This window comes from Arvicanthis niloticus, chromosome 3, assembly GCF_011762505.2.
Source record: "Arvicanthis niloticus isolate mArvNil1 chromosome 3, mArvNil1.pat.X, whole genome shotgun sequence".
Lineage (NCBI taxonomy): Eukaryota > Metazoa > Chordata > Mammalia > Rodentia > Muridae > Arvicanthis > Arvicanthis niloticus.
The window spans coordinates 25,747,625-25,759,661 of record NC_047660.1 but is presented as its reverse complement, the minus strand read 5'-3'; the positions used below and the strand labels follow the sequence as shown (position 1 = coordinate 25,759,661).

The 12,037-nt window shown below is 35.5% G+C and overlaps 1 protein-coding gene across 1 annotated transcript in view; it reads right to left on the bottom strand.

Moving 5' to 3' along the window:
- Klhl1 (kelch like family member 1) overlaps window positions 1-2,518 on the bottom strand; it is a 356,587-nt gene extending 354,069 nt beyond the window's left edge. The window contains exon 1 of the mRNA XM_034498949.2: window positions 1,570-2,518. Coding sequence (XP_034354840.1) covers window positions 1,570-2,081 — 512 coding nt within the window. The 5' untranslated portion in view covers window positions 2,082-2,518. The remainder of the gene's footprint in view (window positions 1-1,569) is intronic.
- Between the last annotated feature and the right edge of the window lie 9,519 nt (window positions 2,519-12,037).

Genomic DNA, 12,037 nt, shown 5'->3' with positions numbered 1-12,037 from the left:
TATCCAGGAAGAGTTTTAGCATAGAATAGGGAACATATATCATCTAAATATTTGCATCTCTGTATGAAATTACCAAAGAATAAATAAAAATAAAAACTATGGTTCAATAAAGTTGTTCATTTAAAATATACAGCAGGGTAAATATTTTTCAGAAATTCTCTACCCCTTAAGTTTTTCTCTTTACTCAAAAATCTAGCAAAATGTAAATAGTTAAGCTTTTTAAATATCCAGTGAATAGATGAACTCTCAGAGTTCCATGATACTTATGGCATCTGCCTATTATAATTTGAATCAACTATTTTACTTCACTGCATGACAGAAAAACTTAGATTTAGGCATCATGTGTGAAAAACTTTTGGCATACTTGAAGATTGCAAATTAATTTTTCTTCAATAAACAATGATCTTGCATTATGTTAATCATTTCAATATATCAGTAGAATATGTATAAGGCTCTTATAATTGCAATGGCATGTGATTAAAATGTTAAAGATAATTGTGACTTATACCATCCCATTTGTCAAGAAAATTAAAAATATGTATCATTTTATTATATATATTTTTCAAACATTATAGTTCATGAAAAATTATACAATTAAATAAAACTTCAAAATGTCTTGTTTCTAGTTTATCAGAGATGATTCAACATTTTTAGCATATTAGTTATCATTTCCTAAAATTTCTAGCCCATTTCTTCTTCTCTAATGTATTCTGATATCATATGAATCTAAATGCAAATCCTTTCATATCCTCATCGTATGCTCAAATGAAAAATGATGTATTTTGAATAATAATGACTCAGTATCCTAAAAACTGTGAAACTCAAGAGTTGCTTGTATTCCAAGCATCTTCTAAATCTTTACCGTAGCAAATGCCCATGCAAAGTGTTATGCTTGAAATAAACTGGGAATAAATGTTACTTCAGTATTTTTGTGTGCAGAGTTCTATTCTGAGACAAAAGAAATTGCAATAGCTCCCGAGAAATGTCTGTGGAGTTTAATTCTAACACTTGCATGCACAGAGGCACAAGTGAGCAGAAAGTGGTCCAAGAAAAGTGATGGTAGTGGCGACAGAGTGGCAGCTCTTGGGGGGAGGGACAGAGCTATGACAGTGTTTCAGTTCTTATTTCTCACACATAGAGTCAAACCACAGCTATTTGAAACAATCATGCGAAATCAGCCACAGGGAGAGTACATGAAATGCACTTTGATGGTGTTCAAAGCTGACTTCACCCACTGCAAATAATGGAAAGACTTAATGACAAAGGGTGATGGAAGGACACTATCATTTAAGAAATGAGAACCTGTAGGTTCTCCGATGTATGCATATACACTCGATAGTTATAAGTCTAAAAACTTGTTAAAAGACTGTATGTTTGAGCCAATGGAAATTAATGAACAAAGTTTTAATGAGATTGCAACTTGGGTAATAAAAAAAACCTGGCTGGCATCTAGCTCAGATTTTCATCCTATAGCATTCAAACTTTAGGAGAGAACACACGAGGTGGGTAGAATGACCGGCAACCAGGAACTATTCTGACACCTGCTCAGTCGGTGGGAACTTACTGTACCTGTGTCCACATCCTTCACCTGTTGCCTGGATAGAGCTGGCAGGCTCCGCTTGGAGCTCTTTCAGGGACAATCCTTTGTCCTGTGGTCCAGGAAAGTCCATGCCTGTCACTACCTCCTCCTCTAGGGACTCCACGTAGAAAAGAGTCCTGGCGGGCTGCTGGGTGCCCTGCCCGGGAGCCCCTTGCTGCAACCTCGTGGCAACTGGTAGCAGGGTGCCATTCAGTGGATTGAAAGGAGAGGATGAAGCAGACGACGACGACGATGATGATGATGATGATGACGAAGAGGAGGAAGGTTTTTTCCAGAAAGCACTCACACTGCCCTTTTCCTGGTTTTTGAGCAGCCGACTCTGGCTAGGACCCCAGTGCTCAAAGCTGCCTCCTCCGCTGTCCTGTTGCAGGCAGCTGCCCCCCGCTGGGCTACCTGAGGCCGGCGAGGGATGGCTGAAGAGTTTCCAGCGGAGTCGCAGGATGTGCTTCACATCGAAGTCTTTTCGCCCGGAGCCAGACATGCTTAATGCACGGAGGACCAAAGGACTGCAGCTCACACACCAGTAACCTGGCGAGTGTACTGGAGTGGCCAGTGGCTTCTGGAGACAAGAGAAGGAGGCAGGATGCGCCCCGTGTACACGGAGTGCCAAAGGTGGCTAAGCGGGCTGTGCGCCTCACCAGGCAAATACACCAGCACCTTGAGCGCGCTGCAGAGCCTCGCGGCTCGGTCAGAGTCGTTTTGCTGGGATCTGAGGTTTGGGAAAGCTCCGGTCTAGATCAAATGAAGTCCTGGGATACCAGGGGCTTAGAATCCAAGAGTAGCTTGCAAGGACCCCCGTGGTGACCACCCGGAGGGAATAGAGGCTGGAAATGCAAGAGGAAGGGAAGGAGGTCTGAGCTCTCCCCAGCTCCAGAGGTGGAGGCAGCTGGATCCACTGCACTGATACACACTCCGAGCTGTGGTTTGGATGCTATTCAAATCTCCTGTCTTCGCAGCTCAGAGTTCCGTGTTTGATGAGTGCAGAGAAAAAAGAGCTTCAAGTCGAGAAGTAGTGCACCCCCAACCCCAAGCCGGGTCTGTGCACCTGCTCCCTGTCCCTGTCCTCTGGGAGAATACCCTGATAGCTTGCCAGGTGTCAGAAGGACAGTCAAATGCTTTCTGAGAGGAGAAAGGGGGCGGTTTTATATAGTCAGTTTGTAAAGGAGAAAAAATAAATATCCCGGGAAAAAACATAGAGCAGCCAAAGAAAAGCCCGCCCAGGAAAGCTGTCAAGGTCTTCACAGTAGGATTTTTCTCTCTGCCTCAGCGCCTCCCCCTCCTCCCCTGTAAGTGACGCAGATGTGCACTGGGGCCTATACTGAGAGATGGAGGGAGGGAGGGAAGACTTCAATCTTCTTTATGCAAGTGAGTCTGCTGCTCTTATTGTCCCCTTGCGTAAGTCTGTCACCTTTTTTCACCCTCCTTCCTCTCTACATTACTGTATAGCAATAAAAGTAAAGCAAACAGGCAAAAAGCTTTAGCATCAGTAAACACCAAACATGAATCATGGCAGTGTAAACTTAATAGGTCGCCGCCGCGGTGTGCAGGTTGTGCAGGTTGCAGGTTAATGACTTGAATTATTTAATAAGTCACATCCTTTAACCTTTAGCCTTCCGTTCCTCTGTATGAGACACAGAAAAAAAAAAAAAAAAAAAAAAAAAAAAAAAAAAAAGCAGGGATGCTGTCATCAAAGTGTGATGATGCCATCCTCCTGGCACTTACATTGTGGCTCTGCTATTAATGCAGCCAGACAGTGCCTCACCTCCGGGGACCAGAGACTCAAGGCAAAAATTTGAAGATGGGCTGGATATAAGCCACAGGCTTGGCAAAAATCAATGTTTGGTGAAAGCCTCATGAGCCAAACAGTTTGTGATACAGAACAAAAATGGAATAAAATGATAGCAGAATATGTGAAAGGATAACCTCTCATACATAATCATGATATAAAATGCACAGAGAGTCAGAACAAGCAAAGGCTACTGCCCTGCAAATAGATGCCTGGCTGGAAAGGAAGCTGATTTTCATTCAGCGTGATGAGGACTATGGTTCCTTTCTTTAAAAATACTTTAAAATATCTTATACTTTTCTTCATGAGCATTTAAAATAGAGCCGGGTGACACTTTGTTCAGGGTTAGAGGGTCAGGAAGGCTGAGAGTTCACTCCTCCTTGCATCAATGAAGCAATGTTCTTTCTTGTAATTCACTGGCTCAGGAAAGTCCATCCCTTCAAGGCATCTGGATCAAACACTACAGTACACTTAGATTACTCTTTTCTTACCCCATTGCTGAGCTATGAGCTCAAATAAAAATCAAAGAAAAACTGAAAATACTTCTCAGATAGAATTGAACATCTTAATGAGATAAGAAACTAGGATCACAAAGGCTACACATTCAAAGAAAGAAAAATCTCCATTGTGCATCTAAATATTGATTTATGCCAGGACAGCTGGACTGAAATCTCTTGTGCTTGGAGTTTTTTCTTACTATTCGATGATAAAAACAACCATGACAAAGGCAGAGATCTTTTAAAGCAAACTATTGTGATGAATTATGTTTATCTGAGAATGTAATCAATTATTTCCCTTAGAGAAAAAAAAAACTACAGAACAAAACAAAAAAGAAAATAAAACATATTAAACTACATGTTACAAACAGCTAGAAATGTCCCATATATCAGAAATAATGTAGAAATTTGAGTTTCATCCAATTAATTGATTTCTGTATAAAGTTCTACCTCATGGATTTTCTAACTTGATTTTTGAAATCAAATTATGTAGACAAAACTACTCTTTCTAAATTTTTTTCATTACATAATGCTTAATGCCAAAACACTCTGAAATATGAAATTTATTTTTCTTAACATGAAATTCAATTTTATATTCTTACTTTTCTCTGAAATTTTAGTTCAGGCCTCCCATAGCTTAAATTGTATCCCTGTATAAATCAATGTCTTATATGACTTTAATATTATGTAAGATTAAATTTTTATATATATGAAGATGAATTTAGAATGCTGTTGTACATACAAAAATACATATACATCATATACATATGCATCATTACATATACATATACACATACACATGATGATTATTATACCCCAATTTTGGTCAGTCAAACTAATATGGAGGCCTATCTATACCAGTGTTATTTTTGAAACAATGTCTGTATTTATTATTAATATAATTAGTTTAATGGTTGTCATTCTATCCGAATGTATTAAATATGTTTGAAATAATTACTCTCCCAAGAAAGATATATGAATTACCAAATTCAAATATTAAAAATTACAAAACAATTTTTTTTCAAGAAATCAAGTCAAGTTGGAATGACTGGCAAATATTGTCATGGACTGTACAGCCATGGGCATTACAGGAACGTTGAAAACAGACATTTTAAATGCAGTCACAAAACTATGCTTTTTTAATTTATATATTGTTTAGGTAGAGATTAGAGTTGACATGGCAAGTAAAGTTTGAGCAGTCTCTTTAAGCCCCTTAACTGAGATCTTCTATACTTCCCTGACATTATGGCTTTGTTTTGTCCCTGGAAACATTCTTCCATACTGTATCCAGTTCTTAAAGTTTCTGCAGGCCAAAGGGTTACACCTAGCTAAGGGTTTGTGCTTGAAAAAGAAGCTTCAACCCATCTGGATATAACTGAAATTATTGCCATCAAAGAAAAAATATATAAATATCATTAATATGAATTACCAAATCCAAAGATTAGACCTTACATAATAAATATTTATAAAATCAGGTTAAACTAAAATAATTTGCAAATATGGCAAATTTATTTTTATTTCATGCACTTATGAGAAACGAATCAAAATAGAAAGGAAGGGATGTTGAGGCCCAAGCTCGAGTTCCTGTTCGGGCACCAAAATAATGTTGGGGTCCACACTAGCCCCACGTTGGGGCGGCCAAAAACGTCGCAGCCCAGGCAAAATGTTGAGGCCCGGGCCAACCCACGTTTGGGCGGCCACTGTATCCCAGCCCAAGCTGCTGCTCTGGTCTGCGGGTCGGGGTTCAGCAAGAGAGAGAGAGTGGGGACAGACTCTACCTAATGTCTAATGTGTCTGATTCTCTCTCTATAGTCTGAATTCTGATCTGTTCTGTCTTTGCCTTTTATATGTCTCACTTCTAAGCCATGCCTCTAAGTTACACCTTTAATCATGCCCTTAGGTCTTGTCTCTAACTCTGATCTCTATACTTCTAAATCATACTCTTAAGTCACACACCTTTAATCTCACACACCTTTAATCTCACGCACCTTTAATCTCAAGGTATCTAAACCAAGATTATTGGAGTGTGCTCAGCTGTTGTAGGCTATTGTAATCCAAATCTCATGTCAGGGTATATGGCTCAAGATGGCTGCAAAGCTGATAGCCGCTTTCTGCTAAAAGTCGGCCCCCAACAAAGGGAAGCAAAGAAGGAAAGAGGAAGTGAGGGGAGAAAGGAAGGAGGGAAAGATGAGAGAGAAGGATTTAGGGAAAGCATGTGGAGGGGATGAGGGAGAAAGAAGAATTAAAAATTTGCTTAGGTCTCATGGATTATTTTTTCATAAACAAAACTTTTCAACAATATATTGTTAAATATTTTACTAATTATTTATCCACTGTTCAAAATTAAATTACCACATACCAGGTCCGTTGACAATAACAATAAAAATTGCAATAAAAAAGAACTGGGCCGTTTGCCGTCTGTTGTTGAGAGTCTTGTTAAAAGTTCACACTATTAGGAGTTTCACACTGTTGGGAGTGTTCACACTGTTGGGAGTGTTCAAACAGGAAAATTGCTTAACTTATCCTAATTTCTAATGAATTTGTAAGTCAATTTAACTAAGGTTTAAGACAAGCAATCTTACAGAGAGCACTAATATAGTGCCAACAATAACACTACAGATTAATTTAAGACAAAAGGATTCATATATTCACATAATATTAGTGACTTAAATTGAACTTCTCTCAGTCAATTCAGGTCTTCCAAACAAAATGCCATAGTTGTAACATAATTCCACCCAAAATACAGAGAAAATATCACTAATTCTCACATCATTCTGATGATAAACTGCTCCAACTCTGATGCTAAATACAACATCTGAAAAGTTCTACAAGTCAAATATTCCAGTTAAACAAAAAACACATAACATAAGTATTCAAAATTCAAGATGTTATTAAACCAAGATAATATTGTTATATACCTTCTCAAAAATATTTGAAAGAGTATTACATAGCACTAATCTTTAATTATTCTATATGTAATGTCAAGAACTTGTGTTAAAACAAGTAAACATAATATCAGAACATAATCCACGTGTATGAAACTTCATCATTGTATCAGTGTGGCTTAGAGTTAAGCAGCAATTAAGTGACTTAATAAACACTTGTAGGCAATGCTTTCTCTTCAGGGACCATTTGTATCTGCTTTACCTCTGGTTTACTTGACCTTTTGATTCATAGCTAATAATAAATGTGCATAAGTAAAGACTCCTCATGTGAGTTAGCAAAGGAATTGCATAGATGCATGAATTCATAGTAATGTTTAAAGACACTTTCATAGAAAACGCTGGGATTTTTGTTACATTGTGCAGAAGATTCCATTCATCATTTTCAGGTTTTTTATTGGCCTTTATCTGGTTGATCACATGCTCAATGAATATGATTCATGTAAATATTACATTGTATATGGATATAGTTCTCGAAGAAAAGCTAAATATTGGTATATTTAATGTAAATATGCAGCTACAGTAAAGTATTTTAAAAGTATTTCATTTCTAAGAAAATTTCACAGTGTATATAAAGATTTGCTTGCCTTAACTTATAATATCATACTCGAGTCAAATAATTAAAAAAATACATTTTTAAATTTATAAAATTATGTTATTATTTTGCATGATGTACTTAAATTTACCTATAGGACTGATAAAGTTCTATGAATCATAAATCAGATTTTTAAATATTGTGGTGATTTCATAGCATAAGAATAGTGTAATTTAAATGGATTTCAAATTTTCATTTGTAGGAACATGTGTATGTGGTAGATTTCAGAAAAAATATATTACATTACAAGAAGCTTGTCATTTGGGTTAGGCTGTCTGGCCTAGGAACTCTCAGGATTTGCTTATCTGTCTATGCCACCAACACACACACTTGTGGGTAGTGCTACTTTTGGGCAGGAGGTCCTAGGTGTTGTAAGAAAGCATCCTGGAAAGATATCTCAGCATACCACCCTGTTCTCTGTATCAGCTGCTGACTCCAGGTTCCCCCATGGTTTGAGTTCAGCTTCCCTTGATGGACTGTGTTTCAGGATATGTGAAAAACCACCCTTTCCTTTCTGAGTTGTTTTGGGTCATGGTGTTTCCATAGAGTAATAGCAACACAGCTGAAACAGTCTTCTTCATAATTGAGTGAGAATATAATATCAGACGTAATATCATCTTCATAATAGACATAATGTATCTTCATTATTTATTGCTTTTTGCATCATTTCCTGGAAGACGATTTCTCAGAATCAATAGAGAATTTTCTCCAACACCTGGGTATAGAATAGATTATCATTTTTTCCTGAAAAAAATCATTTTCAGACTTTCTATTTAGCTCAAACATTTCATTTTGTATTAAATAAAATCCTTACAAAATATTGTTAGATAAGCAGCATAATGGTGATGAAGTCAGAAACTCACAACTGGTCAAAGTTTAGAGAAAAAGTGACCATGGAGTGGCCAGTGACAAATGGGACAAGTATATCATTCCCCTTCCAATTTTTCAGAAACCATTGAAGAAGAGGTTGTAAAAGTGTATAAGAAACCAGACCAAGACTGCCTTCTGAGTGTACAGGACATCTATACTCATAAACTGTCAACAGCCATTGTCACCTGCACAGTAGCTAAAAAAGATCATGCCAGTCAGTACTGTACCATGGAGTGGAAAGGGCTCACCAGTCTCCAGTTCTAACTGAAAACCAATAGCAGTTCATGGTTTTATAAAACCATTAGTCAGTTTTAGTTATAGGTGCAGCTTCTGATAGATAAGCTAAGCTCCCATGGATGCTCTCACAACCAGAAGTATATGCACAGTAAAAATCAGAGTCAATGGATTATTGCATTTTTATCAAAAGATACAAAAAATGGTATTATGAAGAAGTGTGCGTGGATGTGGGAGAAGATAAGAAGAAAAGCCAAGGAAGAATGTATTCAATATATGATATAAATTTTTCACAATATTAATAAAAATATTTATCAAACAAGTAACAACTCCATTCTTTAGGTGTTTTAAAAACTGTATTCAATATTACCCACATACTTATATTTATCCTCCTCTTTTAAGTCTGTGTAGAAAAGTTTTAAAACAGAAAACTCATTGCAACTAGAAACTACTAACATCTTGCTAAAGATGCATGAATTTGTTCTGTTAAAATAGAAGATAGGTTTCTGGCATTTAGAAATTTGAATTTTCTTTTTTCTATGTGAATGCATATTTTATGTGTGCTGCTATAACAGCATACTACAGACTGAATAATTTACACTAAAAAAAAAAACAGAAAATTTTCCTCTTGTAGTTCTGGAGTCTAGTAAATCTGGAGTAGAGTTTATGGAAACTTTTTCTAGTTAAGAATCTTCCTGCTGTATCCATAAAATGGAAGAAAATGGAAGAGAAAGAAAGTATTCCTTTAATTCAAGTTTATAGTCTTAGTTTCCTTCTGTAAGAGATTTCCTGACACAAGTGTTTTTCTAATTAGTGTCAGCTATTAAAGTCTTGGCTTTGGGGCTAAGATGTTTTAGAGAGAAGGGAAAGAAGTGTAAGTCTTTGTGTGAAAAAAATATCTGAAACGGGGAGAAAGAAAGATTAAAAAACATAAAATATTATATTTTCTTAAAGGAGCAATAGTTTCTCTTAATGAATATTCTCCTAGACTGAAAAAAAGCCTCAAGAACACAGATATCTACTGTCTTGCTCATTTCTAAATTCAAGTGCCTACCAAAGCATAAGATATCAACACAACTACTGAAATTTGGTTAACCAGAAATAATTCTTTATGGTATAAGTCAGAGCAGAAGGTTCTCAGTAAATAAATATAGTTACAAAACTTTACATCTTTGATTATTTTATGTGGAATAAAATAGAACTACAAGAGTTGGTGGTCTTTGAGTATTTCCAAACTGTCATTTGTATTTCTTCAAGACTCAAAATAATTCAAGAAGGTTTAGCATACATTATGCAAACCAAATTTAAGAAAAAAGGCAATGCAATATGCAGTATATTTTGCAAGATGTTTTGCTGAAGTTTTTACAAAATTATTTTAAAAGTCTTTGCTCTTAAATTCACAATCTTTGGTTGCAAGAAAGATTGTCTATACTTCTCTGTTCGCCAGCATTCACTTACTCAAGTCCATTTCTTTATATACGGATATGACAATATTTAGGAATATAGATTTTTCTTATAGACCAGATGATTTTTGGAACTCAAAGATAGAGTCTATCTCCTCATTTTTTTCTCTATCCCTCACTGCCTTCTTCATTCACTGGTGCAGCATTCTCACCAAACCCAAATCACAACAAGCAGGTGATGACATATTCCTATAGGAAAAAAATAAACTTACATTTTACACTGACTTCCTACAAGTGGTGAATATGCCATTAGATAGAATGGGAAAAGGTAAGTCTAATGCATAGTATGAAGGCTATTCAATGATAATTTACGAGAACAAACAGTAAGAGATAAAGTTTCATATATTCTTAAAATCATACACACATACTTTCAAACATGTACCTGTTACATTATCTATTTATTAGTTTGTTTGACTTTAATAATATATGAATGTAAAATATATGTGTACTCTAAATATTTGAAATGAGATTATGTGTCTGTAGCACTGTTTACATTTTAAAGAGGGTCAGGTAAAACTGCCCATTACCTTTCATAAACTTTTTAAAATTGAAAAGCCTGTGTCAGCCATACATGGTCTCTGCATACTGGTTTGAATAAAAATGGTGCCGTTTTTAATTAGTTCTGTTGTGTGAATTCATATGTACTTCTGTATTACAGTTTATTGTCACTGATATTACTTGAACCTCAGGCCTGGAACATGCATTTAGTACTCAACTACATCCAAATTCTATAATAACATATTTCTGAAATGCTGGTACTAAATGATATATACCTTATAACAGCTAGTTTACCTTTAGCAAACAACCAATTTAGAAAATTATATATATGGCTACAGTTTGTGTATGAAATACGCTTCTAAAATGTTCATGTTTTGGAGTATTGATACACAGCTGTTGATGTTGCTATTGCATGTTCTGGATAGTTTGGTAGGAAGATGATTTTATCTGGAGGCGGTAAATCACAGGTGTGAGTCACTGGGGGCAATATATTGTATTAGTTAAACAAATGTTAATGGAAAATTTGAATAATTTACTACAAAATAATATCTGATTTCAGAGGAAAAATACTCTACTTTCAAGAGCAGATTGCTAATTAATTCTTTTCAGTTAGTCACAGTCCAATGACTAAGATTTTTCTTTTAACTTTTATGTATTCCCAATATTCTTGTTAGTCACAGATTCTTTTAAGAGAATAAAAATACATGTCAACTAAAACAAATATCTTAATACATTTTTCTTAGATGAGATAGTCGTGAGGTGTACCAAATATGCAGTCATATATACATATTAAATATTCATAAAATTTTTGCAAGGCAACATTCAGTTTTTTTATTCACCCGTAAAACTTCTCTCTATCACAAACAATAGAGACAGAAATTCCCACGATAATTACTTAAGTTCCAAGTGTCTGTATTTTTTATTACCGCTTTTGACATTTAACATTCCTGGAAAAGAAGATTAACTTTTATATGCAATATAATAATAAAGGTTTGATTAGTAGGTTTGAAATACTGGTTCAAATAAATATTTGTACATGATTAGTGTAAACACTATGATTTCTGAGCCCGTTTTGGAGTAGGAACATCCTCGTGGAGACAGGGAGGACGTATAGGATGTGGAGTAGTCAGAGGGTGGACCTGAAGAGGAATAAAATCTGGAGTGTAAAAAATATAAATAAGTAAATAAATAAAAGATTTAACAACTCTTCCTAATATATTTTTAATAAGCATTTACTATCAGCTATGAACTCACCTCTGGGTATTGAAGAAAATGTGAAAATATTTTGGTAGAAGAAAAAACACACAGAATAAAGATTTTCACTTGAAGTTAAAGGCACAAAAGGAAATATCTTTGATATATCTCTGAGTACACACACAGTTTTTACAAGGGTTTTATAGTGATTTTTAAACCTTACCTTCCCAAACTAAGGAAAACAAACATTGAGACGCACCTGGTCATACATGGAGCTTGAAGGAATTTATACAGGTCTGCAGTTTGATTTTATAATCTAACTTTAAAGAATAAGCATGGGTTTGATGAAAATACATTC